Raw genomic sequence first — 20148 nt, forward strand, 5'->3', positions numbered from 1 at the left:
CATTATTTTCTTCCTTGAAGAGCTCAGCTTTCATTTGGTCTCAGTTGCATACACTGCATAATTCTACTGGCCAAGTAACCTCCTTTTTCTCTGTAACAACTCAAGTATGTCTGATAATTTTAGGTAGAAACACAAGTACTAGAATCAGTTCCTTAGCAGAGTACAGAAGTTGACAGCTCCTACTATTTGGATCAATGGCAAGTCCTATAAAAGGATTTCCTGCATTTGGAAAGGGGGGAATGGAATCTGTCAACGTTTCAAAACCAAGAAGGGTAAACAAATGTCCCTATATGGATTTCAAATGTCTTCCATTCATAATTTACTTGACGTCTTCAACACCGATTCCATTTTCACTTGCATTATCACAGCTGAATATTTCCTTCATACAAGGTAATCAACAGTATAGCAGCAAACCCCGTTAGTAAACCAGCATTCTGAATAAGGAAGAATGTGAGATCCATCTTTCTTCCTGTCACTTTCTCTCTCAGCATATCATTCATCTCTGGGAACTGAAAAAGTGGATAATTTTAGGTAAGTATTGCCATCTTGTGGTAGCATGTGTAATTCAAGGCCATTTCAGAACTGGAACACATTGCTGTTTTGGATTGAGCACTAGAACAAATAGAGGGTGAAGGCAGTCAGAGAATAAGCCACTCTAGTTATGCTAAAAACTGCTTCATCAAGGATGGAAAACTGAAATGGTTTTGGTTTTCTTCTGCTGTGGTCTTGCCTGGTTGGCTCTCATGCAAATTTCCTATTTTTTATTTGGGTCCAATTATTGTTCCATGTATTGCTAGGAGCAGCTGCCCTTGTACTGTTAAGTGTTGTGTTTCTTCCTTCATAAAAATGGACAGAAGTCTTGGTTCAGGAAATAAAGATTAGGATCCTTCTACTTTATCTATAAGCAAAGTAAGTGAAGCTGAAAACATGGACAGCCTCTCAGAAATGAGAAACCCGTTACAAGTAGAAGGTCTGATGGGCTAAGAAGACAGTGATAAAGCAAAGAAGAAAGAAGAAGAATGATGCGAAACTGGTGGTAACATATAAAACGTTACCTTACAGTGTAATGAAGGAATTATTTTTTTCATAACATGCGTCACAATGGTATAATGATAGTAAAGGGTGGCTGCTAACAGAATAAAAGATATTTCCTGAGAGCAAATGGAGGTGATGGCAGATGAGCACTGGTGATAAAGGTTTGCAACAATAGCAGGGGGGCAATTCAGGTTACCTGTTTGTTGCAAATAAGGTCAATTATGTTTTTGACTACTCAACGCTTGTCAAAGTTTAAAATCTCTTCCTGCTGTGCTGATAGTATAGCTAGAATGCAAAACCACTCTGAAGTTTAGTTTCAGAAGCCTTCTGTTGGGATGACTCAGATGTCTTATCTTTCCTTCATCTCATAAGGCAAAAAGAACTATTGAAGGCACAGTGCAATTCTTGAAGAACAGATTAAGGTAAGGGGGAAGTGGCTAAACCTTCCCAGAAATCAATCAAGAGCTCTGTGTTGTGCTCCTCTTGCACAAGAGGCAAGAAACCAGATTAGCTTCATGCCATACAGCAAGGCTCATTTGTACTCGCACACCTCAGTGAACACATTGTCACATGCCCTCAGCTTCATCATGTGATGATTTTACTAACGTGGAAGCTACACTGTGCCTCTGTTCAAGATGGAAAAGAACAGGAAAAAGAAAAGAAAGTAGATAAGACATTTTTGTTAATCCTACCTGCTTCTACAAGCAGAACAGAAGTGTGTGAAAATAGTAACAGAAAGTGGAAAGCCAGATCCTGTGCAAAGCACCCCAATTCAGACTTGTCAGAGGGGAGAAAAGTCAGACAGGTGATACAATCCATAAACCTAGAAAATGAAAGAGAAGCAGGAAAGAAGATGTTGGAGGAGAAGGTAAAGAAAGAAAGCATGCAGAGCAATACATATAAAGAAAAGAATGTTACCTACTTCAACACATTTAATAATAATAATTTTAAATTGAGCCACACTATATTTATGCCATGAGTTCTGAATATCATACTTGAGTACACTACGATTCATGATAGCTGAGTGAAGCTAAATAAAAAGCATTAGTAGTTAAGGTACTGCAAATTTAATAAAGGAACTATTTATATTGTTTATTTAACTCCAAGAAATACTTATAAAACCCTCTGTTATTAACTCAATTCTAAACGAAATATTTAGATTAATTTTGTTAACCTATTTTTTTTCCTTTTCTTTTAGAAGATGTCTTCCAAAGAGGCAAGTGATTAATTTAATAATCAAAACTCTTTAAAATGCTGAATATATATATATATATATAAATATATATATGTACACTTTTTTTTTTTTTTTCATTCTTTTACAAAAACTACCCAAGCTCATGAAAAGCTTTCCCTTATTTAAAATTCCTTTTCAGTAACAGTTTGGCCAGCCCTAGTTGTGAAATCAAAGACTTTTGCATTTAATGAATAAGCATAATTATTTGTGCACCTCCATTAAGGTCATAATTGATTATTTAACATCTAATAACAAGAAGTAGATGATTCTGGCATGAAAGAGACAGAATACTAATTTCCTTCAGAGAGATTGCTTTTGAAGTCTTTGTTTTCTTGAAGAAAATTAAATAACTGAAAAAATGAAATTCTTTCTTACCATATCTGCCAGAGAGATGTACAGGAACATTCCACCAGCTACAGCAAAAATGATGGTAGGAGCGAAGTTGTTGCCTACTAATATCCCCAGAGCCATCCCAACATAACAGGAACACGCAGACAGAAAGTTGAAAAACAGAGCCTGTCGAATGCTCATTCCGGCATTAAGCAAGATGACAAAATCCCCTACAAGAGAAAAAAGAAATGAAAAAAGAGAAAACCATCTTCAGCAAACGAAACTGTTTTCTGATTTCAAAGGAATTAAGAAAAAAACATTTGTATACAACTTATAATCTACTGCTGTTTTTCTTTCATTCAATTTTCTTCAGTACTAAGATAACCAAAACAGTCTAAAGCAATTAGGTGATGCAGAACTTAGCTAAGATTCTGAGAATATGGGACTAGCCATCAAGAAAAAAGAAGAAAAAAAAAAACATGCACAGGATGGCATGTGTGAACAATATTCCTCTCTGCAGCAGGTGGCTTGGAACTAGATGACCTTTGGGGTCCCTTCCAACTCCAGCCTTTCTGTGATTCATCGTGCTAATATTCATTCCCAGCTTCCATCCAGCTGCATTCAAGAACTTCCTACAATAGATATGTATTCTGGTACTTGGGAAGATACTTTGATGAGCATGTTTTCCATTAAATTGTCTAAATTTCTGTTTAATCTATGCCAAGTTTTGGCAAGCGTAACTTTCCCACGCTGATTTCTGGTTACCACAGAAATCAATAAGTTGAATGAAGTTTCTTACCCAGTTCATGAGGAAACTCTTCACACAAGATGGCTATGGAGGTACTAAGTCCTTGAAACAGAGACAAAGTGAAAGAAGCACCGATTGCCAAACCATCTAAGAAATTATGTACGGCATCACTCAGTGTTACCATCCAAGCAATGGTTCCAATCTTTGACAGCGGGCGCCCACCAAGACATTTACACAAACTGCCCTGGATTGCTTCTTCCTGGAAAATCAGCACAATAAACTAATTACATAAAACAGTGAATAAAGAAGCCAATGAGACACACTTCTGGCTTTAAACGAATGCTGAGCATAAAATAAAGCACTAGTATATAAGGATACCAGAATACTTGGTCTAAGAAGAAGGCAGCATAGGTAACAGCAGCAAACATTTTCTGTTTCAACAGTTTAGTGAAAGGCCTGATCACCCAACTCTACAGCTTTATCTGAATACCCTCGTCTGAGACAGAAAAAAATCCAGATCACAGTGTCTGAATGCGTCTCTGGAAACTGTGCTCAAAATAAGAGATTGCCAAGGATTGATAAAGATCTTCACAGCTTCTTCAGCCACCTCTATTAAGTGCATACAACAGGAAGGATCTGAAAAGGCTGCGATTGAGAGTATCTGTATTTCCTACCTAAAACAGACCTGGACCAACTACATGCTGCTGCCAGCATATCATGTTCTTAGAGACAGATGCATCCATCACCAGTCAGTATCAGCCAGCTAGCTAAGTGGGAACCTTGACATGTATCCAGATAGCCTGCTAATTTTATTTCTAATTTTGATTGATGATAGTCAAGTCCAGCTATCAGAATCAGTTTTTACAAGTTTCATGTTTAATAACAACATCAGTGCCTACTTCTGATTGTGCAAGTTGAAGTCTCATAACATGAAAACAACTGGCTGACATAAAACTGCAATGCATATACACCCCAGGGCTCTCAATCATTCCTCCCAGAAGTGGAAGCAATTTATATATCTGACATCATGAAGTAATGAAACACTTGATGAAGATAAAGGAAATGCCATTTCAGTTGGGAGCACAAATAAATAATCTTTGCTAAAAAAAATTCTAATGATCCATTTCAATAAACTTCTGTACACACATATATTACAGTTACATTATATTTGCAAACATAGTATTCAGGGGAAAAAAAAGGACTTGCAAATATGGAAATTGTTTTATCTTTGTCAAATCAAATAATAATGCTACCACACAACTGAAGTTTGAACTTAATGGAAATATAACAATTAATGAATGCTTTCAATATCTTTAATGACAGAGCAATGAGGTCTGTCTCATACTTTGCCCACTCTGTTCTTATGCATCCTTCTATGTAACAGCTGCCTTGGGACAGGATGAAAGTTCAGATCAGGATTTCCAAGTTACATGTGTATTGCACTACTTGGAATTTGTAGCTAATAAAGCCTCGGTTAAGAAATGGAACAAATGCCATAAAGCACAGTTATAACTTCAATTCGGTGCATAACAAGTCCCAGATTTATATTTTATGATTTGAAATGAAAAATGGCTTAAAAAAACATGGAGCTTCCCTGCAAATTGAAACACAGTAGAAATGATGCGTATGTCTACATTTCTCTTTGGGCTGTAGAGGCTTAACAAGCTTAGCCAAGAATTACATAAAGAACTCATTTTCTTCTGCCAGTTGCACAGGTGAGAATTCCAATTAAACTCCAAGTCCTTGCATACATATTTATGACAAATATAAAAATCTGATCTCAAGGACTTTTCTGTTAAAATAAATACTTTGTGAATATACACACTGAACTTTTTATGCCTCTATAAAGAAAATGAACATTGGGTAAGAAGATGATGTTAAGAGTTAGCTGTAGAACTCATGAAGAACTGAAATGACTTCAGACATGAGCTGATATTTGGGTTATCTATGGAGTTTCTTTTACTTTTTTTTTTACAGTAACTGCAATTAAATTAGGATAGAAGCCTTGATTTAATTCTAAAACTACTTTTTTGCTCCAATCTTTTAAACTTTAGAGACAACGGTAGCTTAAAAACTATGACTCAGATTTGGAGGGACTTCTGTTATATGCATATGTGTCTGTCTGCCATTTACTGTGTAGCTCTGAAGTACAATTCTTGCCTGTAATCTATTTCAGATAACGACAGGATTTCTTTTGTAAATCATATAAAGTACAAGGACATTGCTCATCTGGGTTTACGTTCTGAACTTTACTAGATTATATGTCCAACAGAAATAGACAAATGACTAATACATATTCTAAATGCTCAAGGCAGACTACTGATAAATTTACCATACAAATATGAGGGCATTAAAGGCAAAAATGAACAGTGTCTGTCTCTGCAGTAATGTTCCCTCTTTGTCATGGTAGCTCAGAAGATGCCACAGAAGAGATGCCAGCTAAGGAGCTCAGGAACACCCAACAGATCTATCAGGTCTGACTTTTATTAATTATTAGCACAGTTCTGTATTGTTTGGATTACCACAATTTATGGTAAACCAAAGCTGACTTTGATATTTTTTGCCTTTTTTTTTTTTTTTTTTTTTTTTTTTTTTAAACTTTCAAAGCAATGGTCTCTTCTTTGTTTCTAAACTTAAGAAACGATATAGAGACTCTCTTATTTTATCTTATGTTATCTCAACAGGTTACCATTGCTATTTCTAAAGAATCTGTGACTCCCCCAGACATAAGTCAGAATCTCAATTTGTTAAAATCTTGTAGAACAAGAGTAATATTCTGCACGTTAGCAGAAGATCCAATAGCAGTTAGGACAGAGCAATACCTCTCTGCTTAAAATATCTTCCATAGATATCCCTTAGCATCCTCTGGGACTGCCAGCAGGATCAAGAAACCCTGAAATTGCCCAGAGGACATAAATAAAAGTCACCATAAAGTTTTATTATACACGTCTAATGTTACATGCTTGAGACTACAGGCATTTTCAGCAACCAGTCTCTGAAGCACGTTTAAGAAAAGTTACTGCTGTAAAAGTTACCATATATTGTGTTTGCCCCCTTTCTTGAGCTTCAGATTAAGAGGACAGTCAAATTCTATTATGAATATAATTTATATATCCCAAGTGGATCCCTACGTATCAAAAGCATGTAAAATTTGATGCTGACCTATCCTACTGCACTGTGAGGAGCACAGGCAGTAAACCAGAAATCTTTACTGTGAAAAATCTGTCTCAGCCATCTTACTGTTGTTGTTACAATTTTCCATTTTGTTTTTGTTTGTTTGCTGCTTTTTTAAATAAGGGGCAGTACTGCTCCTCTGTGCACAAGGAAAAGAATAATGAAGTTCACCAACATTTTCTTCCTGCTATCATTTTCTTCTCAGACAGAAGGAGGTTATATTTGTAGTATAGAAACAAACACAGAAGTACAGAACAACAAATCTGAAAAAAAATAATATTTAAATCAGGAGGAACAGCTACTGCCTCAACCTACAATACTTCCGTAATCCCTACAGTACCTAAGTATACTGGATTAAGCACAACCAGCACGACAGTTATTGTACCAGTTTTCCTCATAAATCATTGATTCAGAAAAACCAAGTTCTCAAACTTAACGTTATATGTTGTCAGAAACATAATATGGGTCATGTAGCAATAAAACACACTTTAAACAAATCAGTAACAACAAAACCAAAATCAACAGAATTAACTGATTAAACATTTATCTCTGTCCTATCTGCCCTCACACTGATATCTACTACCTTTTTGAGTTGGTTACTAATTGAATGCATTGTTCAGCTTTCCTAAGTTTGCCCCCAGAAAACCCATGCGTTTTTATAGGGCTCAAGCAAGCTATAATCTAAAAATGTAGAAAAACTTCACATAAGTAATAAAAGTTCATACTCTCTCTCTTCCTCATATATGCTTATATAATAGGTAGGAATAAAACAGATAATTTTCATACCTGTGCTGAGACAACACTAATACTGTCAAAACCAAAATTTCCATTGCTCTCTACGATGGCTGAATTTGCGTAACAAGTCACTCCATTGCTGGATGATGGTGGTTTGGAGGGACTAGTCTTATCCTTAGATTGATTCTGTTCACCATTTTCTAAGTCGTTATGGTCAGGCTGGATGACAAATAAATAAATAGGTAGCTTATTAAATAAAAAGTGAAATAACAAAGAAATATAGACCTTAAAAGAAAATGCACTGGGCATTTCATATTTGTGTAACTTTGCTTTCAAATACCAAGTAAATGTTTAAATGAGCAGCAATAAATCATTTAATATTTAAAATTTTAGATGAACTCCAAATTTATTTAGGTTCCCAATATATTTCTTACTTTCAGCTAGCCAGAAAACTCCTCAAATACCTGTGAAATTTTTTCATTGTTATACCTTTATGTAGAGCCTTTCAAAACCAAATGCCTTCACCATTAGTATCAACATTTGCTAGTTATTCACAGCTGCTTACCAAGTAGAGCTGTTACCAAAAATAAAGTGCAAATTATTTTTTTCCCATTTTTCATATAGCCATTGCAAACAAGGTACAACTGGGTCCCTGTTATTTTCAATAGCATGATCAGTTTGAGAGCAAAGACCCAGACCGATGTAAGAGTAGCTACAGAAGACAGTTTTCTTGGCAAGACATGATTAGAGAGTCCAAAAAGTTTGAGAGGCCTTTCTCTGATACAAATTCAGTCTCATCCATGTGTGCACACAGAAATAAAGTACTCTGACATATGGGTAGAAAGCAGACGTTGTGTAGTACTTAGATAACTGCAGTGCCACTAAAGCAGGTTTGTTTGTTGTACCAGAGCACAGGGTTACACAGAGCTAGTCACTGCAGGTGAGATTCACAAACTGTCAGCACAAACAAATTGAACTTTACAGGTGAATAAGAAGATATATATGTTACAGTGATTTGTCCTGCCCAGACAGGAGCTCCAGAGGGATACTCCACTCTCTTCAACTTTTACATATTTCCTTTTTTTTTCTTCTGATGTTTAGCTAGCATACTGCAGATTTGGCCTTTGAAGGCAGCTAGAGCATATACCAGTGACATCAGACCACACACACACACACATACACACACACCTGGATTCTATTTCCAGCTCTGCTTGTAACTTCCTCAAAAAAGTGAGATTGCTTTACATCTCCATATGGATTTAAAACAGATGCATCAGAACACTCAGTAATGCTGAAATCCTCAGGAAAAAAAAATCCCACATCTTATCAAGCTATCGAGAAGCTCATAAAAAAATAACATTTACTTTAAGATAAAGCTTGCACAGTTAGCCTTTTGTTACCTGATTATAGATTTTTAGTATCACTTTAAGAATCCTTTCCACAAAGAAGAGAATATAGAATCCTCCAAATACAGCAACTGCTTTCTCAATGTAGTTATCTACATGGGAATCAAATCCAAATGCCTAACAGAAGATAAAAGCAATGCAAATTAGACTGGAATCTTAGTACACTTCCATAACAATATCCCCCACAATACACAAATACTCTACAAAAATACAGTCTTTCTACCAGCCACAAGTTTCAATGAGGCAGAAATTATGAAAAATCCTGATCCTTCTAGATTTTTTTTTCAATATGAATTAAATACCAGCAGAGTTTCAATACAGCAGAATTTTACATGCAGGATGTAGTAGTTAACTGCAAAATTAGGAGGTCTAATTTGGAACAAATTTAAGACATTAGAACTTTATCCAATCCATTCCTCTTTCTGTCTAGAGGCAAAATAACGCTTGGTCTTCCCCAGGTCACAGGAACACATGGATCTTGATGGCTCTGCCCACCCAGACAGAGAGGGAAGCTAGTGTCACTGATGGCCAACCACAACCCTCTGGAGACTTCAACCTACACTCTCAGAAGACCACTGCAGCATGCTTCTAGAATTAATACACTTTGGAAACTATCATACAAAAAAGTAAAGATTTTCCTTGCTTACCTCTGGAATGAGCTGGAAAATTGCATTAGAAAAGAGAGTACCGACGGCCAAGCCCACAAAGTAGGTTAAAATCTTAGGGAAATAAGACTTCTTTAAGAGAGGAGTTAAAATAAATCCCAGAAGTGATGCCAAGTTAATGATAGTCACAGCTAGGAACCCAAATCCCCAAACTGTGGATAGAAAACAAACAGAAATATTTAAAAAGTTAGTATAAAATTCACTTAGGGCTGCTTGTGATTTTATATAACATCTGAATTGATGTTGAATTGGGAAAAGGTAATTGTTTGCTACTTGCAATTATACTTAATGAAGATAAAAATTATAAAAGCACAGATATTTAAGGCATATACCCACAGAAGGGAAATACATGGACATACTGTCTGGGACTACCATATTAAAAACTGAAATTGGGCCAATATCTGGGATATACAACTGCTGGAGTAAATCAGATCTCTTTACAGTCAGTGAAGATTAAAAACTTGGGCTTAAGTCAACAGTCGAAGTAACATTGTCTTAAGATGCAAAATCTTGCTAGTCCCAGGGTTAGATCCAACTGTCATTTCCATTAAAAACTTCTAGATAGAAAATCTGCCGTCTTGGCTGTACAAGACCCAAAAGTCCTTCCTGATAAAGAATGATTCCTTCAGATCACCCTGAGGTGGTAATGTGTTGTTCCTGACATTCCTCCTTTTCCCATCATTCAAAAGGGGGGAGCTTCTGCTTTGCTGAAAACAAACTCCATCACTACTTATTAGACATGCAAGATGGTAAATACCTAATAACAGAGATTATTAAAATAGAGAAATGAAAGCATATAAAGAAGTTGTTCTATGTTCAAAAAGATGGACACCAGGAGAAAAATCTTTAAGAAGCAGCAAATGCACCTGGTTTGGCCATCATTTAGCTTCCTTCACCATATGCATAGTTTCAGATTTTCTGAGTTCAGACACTAGGGCTTGTAATTATTTTAGTGTCTGACCTGTAGATTGCAGGAGTTTTGCTGCTGTTTTTTTTTTAATAGCATCAAAACATTTTGTTTCTGTGTAGCTACAGTTTTACCCAGTTCTATCTCGAGTCCCTGTGAGTACAAAGAAGCTTAAGGGTTGCACTGAGAAAGTCTACAATGCTGCCTCAAGTGAGACCACAGAAATACAAAGATATGCACATGGACAAAGAGTTTGTCTTTAAAAATCAACCACAAATTACAATCAAAGCCAACACAATGTTGGACATACAAGAACAGTTTGGTATAATCCAAAAAGCTGCATCAATATAATAGCCTCATTATAAGTTTTGCCATATGTACGTAGAAAAGTTACCATAAATTCCTTTCTACATAGCAGAAACAAACAGATCAGATTGAAATCTGCAGCCCAACTTTCCTGTAACACTAGATTAGCAAACACACTAGACCAGGTTCATCACCTGCAACTGGAATTGCTACACATCGTTTGCACAGAGATACAATTTCTGTATGTGATGAATTTCATATTGTGTAAAGAACAGGAAGGACAGCACTAGAAGCATTCAAAGCATTTGCAAGAGGTACATCAGTGCCAAGCAAAATATTCACTTGCCACGTTTTAGAGAGAAGGAGATAGAGAGGGATAAATAGACCATTAGATACAGTTAGATTCACTAAGCTGCACAGGAGCTTCACTCCCATTGCAATACAGGACAGTCAAGCTTGTAAATGTCTTTTAGAAATCAAATCTATAATAAATAAGTGTCATTATGAGTCACACACCGCCATTTGGGATTACTATAGAAGAGCAAGTCTCTCATTTTAAGACAATAACAATTCCTACATATTTTTCCTGAGAAAAATACACATTTTAAACTGAGTTAACAAAACTAAAAACAAAATCTTTTTTGGATATAAAGAATTTAGGTTACATGCCCAAATTACTTCACTAGACACAGGACATTAGAACAAGTTTCACAAATTATGATTTAAAAATCCTGTCACTACAAATCACTTTCTACAACTAAAGAGGATAAGTTCACAAATTGCGCGTGTAAAACAGAGGATGCCAAAACGGCAGAAGAATGGAGCTTAAAAGCAAGCACAGAAAAACTGGGTATTGCCAAATTCTGAAAGTTCCCACAATATTACATGCTTTTCCAATGTATGGTCTAACACTCATGCTGGCATTGCTTGTTCAGAACAGCCACATGTACTGAGACACTTAACATGAAGTATATGCAGTAAATGAAATACCTGTCATCATACTATATGCTTAATGCTGCAGGAGATGTCTCAAGGTACAAAAAGAATCCGTGTTTGCAAGTACAGATATAGTCTAATCCACTGGTATGAATTATTCCCTTTTGTCACCACAGAGAAAAGTAAAGAAAAGGCTTTTTACTTCCTAATTCACCAGAGACTAGTGCAACCAGAAAGCAGAAGGAGTTTTGTTTTTAAAATTCTGTTCTAGATGTGGATGGCTCATATGATTTGGAATTTAACATATTGATTTATTACTATTACTATATTACCCCATGATTATACTATTATGGGAATTGTTACTTTAAAGAAAATACTGCAAACTGGTGGGGGGGGGAGCAGGTAGAGAGCGATAAGATTCCAAGATAACCAATGCTGCCAAAATTGCTTTATTGCTGTATTATAACACCATACCATGTATGCACCATTCTCTTAAAATGGTTTTTATTCACTAGGACTCTATCCACACTAAGCCTTCCATGAGTGAATACTCCCTGGAAAACAGGTTTGTCTGAGATCATGTAACAGAGCAGAGCACTGAAGCACAGTCCACCCTGATACTGTGACATGGACAGTTTTTGCCATCAACCACTCAATGTCTCTAGAACTCCAGCCCCAACAAAGAGAGTACTCAGATGCCAAACCAAGAGAAATCAAAAAAATAGGCAGCAGGAGAGTAAGTCCCCCTCAAAACTCCAGTGCTCAGTATTATTCCTTACAAGAAGCGGGGACCCTTGCTCTAGGCCTTCCTGAGGCAGGCTCAGGCTCCTCATGAGCAATTTCCTAAAAAGAAGAGGAAATAAGGGTGTGAAAGTCTTTTTAAAAAGCCAAGAGGATTGCACAGAATAGCAATTAGCCCTGGACATTTATAGCTATTTCATGCTGTTCCATACCACTATCACACTTCAGAGGGGTGAGAAAGGGTAGGAGGAAACAAGTGTTTCAGCTAGGTTAGATATTAGATACACAAAGCCCAAGGAAAAAAGATACACTATACACTGTCTTTTAACTTCTAGTTTGCTTATGCAACACCTCTTTAATGCAAGTAGCTGCCCCATGAAGTTTACTGAATTCATTTCTTCTGTATGCCTTATCTGTTCATACTTTGGATATTCTTAAAATGCGTGAGAGTCCCTAAGCAGAAAACTCAGAAGCACAACTGGAAATATGCCTTGTGAATTTTGCATGATGGACAGTAATAGAAATCAACTGCTCTCAATATTGCCACAATACAGATTCATTTTTTCCTGGGGCAGGGATGGGGGGCAACACATAAGTCTACAGAGGATATACATGCATTAAAGCCTACTTTTGGCTCTGGATCTTTCTGTGAATTTCCCTGTCACAGTCTCACATACTTGTGGTTTTTAAAAACTCTAAGCATGGGCCTTGCAGATTTCTTGAGCTGCAGGCAAGGGAGGGGCAGAGAAAACACTGCCTTGCTTATCTGTCTACTGGACACTGCTTCTGAGCCATCCAGATAAAAGAAAAATAGGAGTGGTGGTCTACATGCCTTACATGATCAACTAGATATCAAGCCTTCTGCACACAACCTATCCAAACAGTGCCTCCCAACAATAAATAAATAAACAAAAAAACAGTACCAAAAGACAAAAAAACAAAAAACCAAAAAAAAAACAGATCCCACTACACTGTGGTGTAGATACTAAAAGCTTCCTGAAAATGTGCCCTCATAAGATATAAATAAACTAAAACAATCATGATAAATCAATGCCACAATGCTAGCGATTAATCAAATGTAGTTCTTATTATTCACAGAAACAGGTAAGTTTTAGGAATGATTGGTAATTCCTAAAAAACATTATATTATTTATAATTATTAATACCAATTGAAATGTTACTAATGCTGGTATTTTGAAAGTTATGAAAAACATTGCAGTACCTCTGCTAATAAATACTCTCATTTGGCACATGCTCATTCGACATCTCATCTTTTACATCTAGTCCCCAAGAACAATGAATTTGGATATCACACATTTGATCCTTACCAAAGGAATGAGAGATTTTGTCAACTAACTGGTTCTTCTCTATTATGTTTTTGGCTTTTTTTTTTCACCATGCCTTAGGTTCCATGCAATCTAATCAGAGTATCATTGAAATAACTAACCTTGTAAAGAATGTGGTCTAGATGCATCCACAGAATTTTCCTGATGATCACACGGGTGAAAAATTAACTGTTGCAAAACAGCAGGACATACTGTAGAGAAGTCTGAATTTGATATGTGACTGTTGTTTGGTATTCCATGCAAAGAAAAAATTTCCTCTCCAGTCAGGCACTGCAACAAAAAGGATTTTTGGCAATAATAAAAATAAAGAAAGCCATCCACAGAGAAACCCAAGAATTATGATGTAAAAACACTCCAACATATTTTCAAAGTAGTGTACACACTCTTTGCACACTGCTCATGAAAACATGGCAACTGCTTAATGTGAAGCAGAAGGAAATTTAGGTATTTTAAGATAACTTAAAATAAGTGAAACAAGTTTTACATTTATGTTTGCAAATATTATGTGCCGTGAATCAGGGCAGACAAACGTTACAATATATTTGTTAGTATAGCCTCAACATAATTTAAATCCCATGTAATTACAAAATAATTAGATTTAAGAACAGACCAGACACAAAAAAATCTTAGCGATGGAATAGCATCAGAAAAGGATTGGTAATTCAGTGACTGCTTACTCATATAAATGACTGCTTCTACTTCACAGAAATGTCTCATATTATTTCCTCAAATTAACCGTTCTAGAACAGTCCAAACGTTAGCAGCATGAAAGACTTTTCATTAATTTTATAGGCAACAATTATTAACAACAACCACTGTTTTGTAAAACCATCCCATACTCCAGTGAAATCCACAGCTACTTTGGATCTTCACTTTGCCTTCAGCTCAGGACACCACAGTACCTAACGGTCAAAGACAAATGTGCATAGTTGTGCTAAACTAGGCCTGGTCCTTCTCTTGGTTATTTTCAACCAAAAAGATAAAATACTTAAATAACAATAAAATACTTAAAACACATATTTATGGGGAAAAAAAAGAGCACTTTTACATTAAATGTTCCATACCACTAAAGACTTTCATCTAATGATTTCCACTTATTCATATTCACATTCTCTGGCAATGATCAATAAACACACAGCTTTATTTTTTTGGCTGCAAACTAAAGTAATTTAACATGCTAATGTACAATATACACATATTAAGGATGAGTCTCAAGACAAAAAGTGCTTTCTTTCAATATGAGACATCAATTCAGCACACAGCATGCTCTGTAGCGTATCTCAGTGTCACTGCAAGTGTAGAGAGTATCGGAAGCCTTAACAATTACCAGTGGTCACTCCCTACTCTATGCAGACTCCCCTGCACTTCTCCAGTAATTCAGGATTATTCATAAAGCAAATTTATTCTGGAGACAAGCCAAAGTAACTACAACTCACTTATTTCAACAGAGCTGCCTCCATTTCCATTAAAAAATGTTTTCCTAACATTGTCCAAAAGGTGAAAGGTATGCACATATCATTTTCATGTGATTATTTCTTGTTTAGCTGAGAGGAGAACCTTCGGGCCAATTCAAGTGACTTCAGGCAAATTATATCCAGAATGTTTCTGCCCTTCTTTTGAATGACCCCGTCTAATTTTTTTTGTTTGTTTGTTTTAAAGCATGTTGACCCATTTAGTCTCAGAGGAACTGCTGCACAGAGAAATCATCTCAAGTTTTTTTTACAGCTCAGTAGCTGAACTTCTGAGGCTTTCTATATTGCATTTAATCATTTTACCCTTAAATCTGCATTATGAAATAATGCGGAATATATGACTAATATTCCCAGTATGATACAAAGAGAGGATAGTTGTGGTCTATAGGAATAGTTACTATACTGTGCTTCTAGTATTATCAGCTAGTTGAAGAGCCATTTGTGGAAGGCTGCAGTGAATGGCTGTTAGAAAAACAAGCCAGTGTGCACTGAGGTTCATGATGTAGCTACCTCAAAAATAGTTAAATATCTCTTTCCTAGAAATATAGAATGGATGACTAGTAATTTTAAATACTAGTATGTTAATATTAGTTTACAAAGGAAAACAAACAAATATTTTTGTTCGAGCAAAAAAATATCAATTTGACAAGCATGAATTAGTAAACTTGTGGCTTACAAAGAAATGAGAAATTTCATTGGACAAGAGCGCTTTTATGCAAGGGCAAGAAACAGCATTTTATTTAATTACTATTATTATTTTGATCAGGGACAAACCCAGATGATAACAACTCCTGCAAATGATTCATTGTTCTGAGTCACCTCATCTTCTCAGCAACTCCTACATTCATCCAAGGGCTGAAACGCAAGCTTGTGTGAGTTCACAGACACAATTAAGAGACTAATTAAAAGATTCAATCATCACTTGGAAGTCTTGAATTGGAGCAACTTGTGTTTGCACACTGCAAAACTGTATTTATCTTTGGAGGATAAATACATTAAGACAATCACATTACTGTAAAAACTCAAGCTATTTATTTTGCAAGACTGACAGGTAATCTCAGCAGAAATATGATTTATCCTCATGGAATAGAGGACTGAGGATGACGTCCTGGCTCAATAAGTCTACCATCATGCCTGTCCCTGGCTATTCAGTAAGCCTTGTCATGGTGCTAAAAGTGAGATGACTGGCTGTAATGTGACTGTTACCTAGCCTTTAACTCACAGCTTCAAAGAGGATACAGCATAACTGACCATGTCTCTGAACTGACCAATACAGGATTTTCTTTTAAGACTGTAAATGAAATAAAGTGATGTTCAATTTCCTAGTCTTTTCACACCAGCATAGCACATATCTATAATAAAAAACCAGACACCAGATCACCACATTATTTACAGGAAAGAATGAGACAATTGCTCAGTAAAATATAATGCAAAGTGCCTTTTAACAGGAGAATGAATAAAAGAATGCTATAATGCCAACCATCTTGTAAACATTTCATTCCTGATTTTCTGATGTGTTCTTATCTTTGCTTTACCTTTATCTGTAGCATTCCACATGTGAAGTGCTGATATCCAACAGCAACCAGTCACTGCAGTTTCTAGATGTTAACAGGTTAAATACTAGGCTAGATTTTTTTGTCACACATCACAGGTGAGAACTGGATACTAGGAGATGATCATGCATTCACTAAGCAGCTCTCAGTAAGAAAGTCCAACCATATAAAGCTGCCTGAATACATTTGTGTGCTTTGGGGATTTCATACACACACTCAAGGTAGCTGTTTATGTGGGGAGCTGAAAAATGTCCATGAACGCTGAAATTCACTGGAAATGTTCTAGTAAGTAAGACATGTATAGAGTAGAACAAAAAAGCCTATTTATCTTCTCACTGGCCAGGCAACATCAGATCGTGGTGATGAATCAAGACCATAAGCCACACGCACAGTCAGGACATTCATTCTTCTTTCAAGAAGTACTAGCAAACTAGCAAACACTAGCAAAATAAATGAAATAATAGCAGATACCAGCCTTGTTCTACTTTATCCAAAACATCAAACTTACTGTTCTGATTCATTTTCAGGCAAAAATACACAATATCAGAACACTAATGTCAATAATGATTTATACTTTATTTTGTCCAAAGTTTTGTTTTAAAGATAAAATAAATTGCATTAAGACAATATTCAGGTGCAACATAAAAGCTACACAAATACAATTTTAGAACAGTCCAACTATGATTTTAGCACCTACTGACTACCCCAAAGAATAGAATAAAGACAATGTCAGGAGTTTTTTTTACCTTCCAAAATCCACCCACTTTCTGCATATTTTTTGACTAAAACTTCTGAATATAACTGTATGCCTTTTACATGACAATGAAATCAATGACAGAAGATAAAGTATAGCTTTGTCTTTACATTTCTTCCTAACAACGTAAAGGACATAGTCAGTAAACACGTCATCATCTATTATATTGCAATCATCACTAATTTTATAGCTATTTGTAGGACTAAAAAGTGTTGGAATTCCACCGTGAAGTATGAAAAAACAGCAGAGAGCAGCATTTGAGTTTCCTCAGTTACCATTATTCCTCTTGAAGAAAGTCTTAGCTTGCACACTAAGGAATGATGATAATGGAAAAAAAGTGAACAGAAAAAAAACTGCAGACACAAAATAAAGAGAATTATAAAAATTCACAATGAAAGAAAATAAACGAGCAAAAGGCAGCTCAATCAAAACTTCCAAAATATTACTCAAAAAAAAAAAGGGGGGGTGGGGAGTGGGAAGGGGAGGAGGGTAGTCTGGCATGATGCAATTACACAAAAAAAGTGTCATATTGGACATCATACAATGTAAATTACTGTACATGCCTACAAAGTTTTACATAAGTTTATGTTCGAAACCCCATCACTAACAAATTAAAACATTTTTTCCTCTCGTCTTATCTTCTCAAATCAACCTGGAATAAAAGGACAATACTGATAGAGGCTGTTCCTTTCTGTCAGTTTTTTAAGGGTTCTGTCGCTGTTCCTTACTGATCTGCTCTCCACTATAAATGACCTCAGGTTTGGATGAGGGGCTATTGATAGCACAGGGGTGTGTTATCTTCACTGAAAGAAAGGACCTGGAATCATCCCACTAACTCTGGACACTGAAGTTAGGAACTGAAAGTCTAAGATAATCCTCGTTTCCTCCTACAGTCAGATATCTATCCAACCTCAGTAGATGATCCAGCCTGCCTGAAAAATACGCAATTCACTCTCCAGAAGTACTTATTTTTCTCCATTGAAATTCAGTAGAGTTTGGGCCTCTGGTGCCTTACAACACACAAACCTCGATTAGGCCACTTTCTGGTTTTGGTGGTTTGTTTTTTTTTTTTCCAAAATCAGTGGGTACTCAAAATAATAAGCTTGAAATCACAAAGTTTGAGTCACAGTGTCAAAAATGGTCACACGAATTACTGAAATAACTGAAATAACAGCACTGAACAAAGCCACTGATGTACTTTACACCCCTGAAGGATCAAGAACCAAGACGTTAAATGCACTTGCTTAAATGGCTGAAAAGTCAATTTTAAGAAGGAATACAAGTAACTTAGCAAAAAAGGACACATTTCAGTACGGCGCCCTAGATATTTTTCAAAAAGGACATAATTAAAACAGGTCTGTTTAAAAGAAAACGATTGTTTCAGTTAAGCTTCAAATGATTTATGAGGAATAGTGTTGGCAGTAATAAGTATTTTTCTCTCTCTGTAGTCTGTGTACGAGGGCTACGTGCTTTTGCAGAGGGAAAACCTGAAGGAACCACTAAGGAATCTACTCATTTTTAAGCCCTTCTAAAGAAAGATCCTTTTCACGACTGTATTTAACACTGCAAACTCATATTTAGCGTGTGTGGCAGGAAATGATTATACACATTTTTTTAATACACCGTGTTGGAACAGTGTTTATTTATTAAATTTGAAATAGAAGCAGTGACTCTGAGAAATGCTACCACACTTATACTGAATACTATGTTGATTTCAGTGGCATTAACTTCAAATTAAATCCCTGGTCAAAGAAAAGACATCAGAATCACACTGCTTCTAAAACAAACTGAGTTTATCCAAGGTTTGTCTCCATTGCTGAGCAAGCAAAGGAGCTTCTGCTCCAAGCACAAAAAAGAGTCTCACGGTCCTCAGAAAAATACCTCCTCTGTTTCTTGCTGGGTTGAACCAAACCAGAGCAAACAGCCACCCCTGCTTTCCTTTCATAAGGACATCTCCAGCAGCCTAAGGATTCCCCTTCAGGGAAACTCGGGTATTCTCAGACAGTACACAGATAGGAAATTAAAAGTAACAACACTGCCTGAATTTTGTATGGAGGCACTACACAGAATGAATAATTTCATGAAAAGGGATCAGTATTCCAGTAATATTCTGTCAATACATTAAACACGGTTTTACAGTGATTTCAGTAGATGAACTGATGAATGCACGCTCTGCACTCCCTTTAGACAAAAGATGTGGAAGTTTCTGAAAGTTTCTTCACGCAAGTGGCGACCAAGTGTTTGCTTTCACACAACAGCTTCACGTTAACACGTCCCGAAGTTGTGCTTACATAAGAGCCGGAGGAATACTCTAGCAGATTCTCACGGACCGTTTGCACACGCCAAACGCCAGGTGGAGCCGACCTCGAGGGCAGCGCGCAGCAGCCCCCGACGGACGGCAGCGGCTGTCCCGCCGCGGACCTTTGCTCCCTCCTCCCCTCCTTTCCTTCCTCCCCACGAGGAACCACGAAGGCTCCGAGCCAGAACCCTGGCCGCGCTGCAGCCCGGCCCTCGCGGCGGTACCCGTACCTGGTTGTGGTGCAGGTGGGGCAGCAGCAGCACGGCGCTCAACGCGGGCGCGGCTCCCAGCCGGCTCAGTAACGCCGAGAGCTGCCCGGCCGACAGGCTCCGGTTGCTCCCGAAGACGCGCAGCACGTCCTCGGCGAAGGTCGCCGCCGGGCTGCCCCGCACCGCTGCCCCCGCGAGCATCTCCGCGCCACGGCGAGTGTGGCTGGAGCGCGGCCCTTCGGCGGCCCGGCGGGGCGTGGGAGGCGGCGGCCCCTCCCCGTGGGGCGTAGTGGGGAAA

General features: G+C 37.1%; 1 protein-coding gene across 1 annotated transcript; it reads right to left on the reverse strand.

Moving 5' to 3' along the window:
- Window positions 1-362: 362 nt before the first annotated feature.
- Window positions 363-20051, reverse strand: SLC39A8 (solute carrier family 39 member 8; the record flags this gene model as incomplete). The annotated part of the gene is made up of 9 exons (XM_079534339.1): window positions 363-509; window positions 2645-2829; window positions 3399-3606; window positions 7308-7475; window positions 8445-8555; window positions 8657-8779; window positions 9310-9479; window positions 13665-13833; window positions 19872-20051. The coding sequence occupies 9 exons, from the start codon at window positions 20049-20051 to the stop codon at window positions 363-365; spliced, it is 1461 nt and encodes a 486-aa protein (XP_079390465.1).
- Between the last annotated feature and the right edge of the window lie 97 nt (window positions 20052-20148).

Source organism: Tetrao urogallus (genome assembly GCF_951394365.1).
Source record: "Tetrao urogallus genome assembly, chromosome: 4".
NCBI lineage: Eukaryota > Metazoa > Chordata > Aves > Galliformes > Phasianidae > Tetrao > Tetrao urogallus.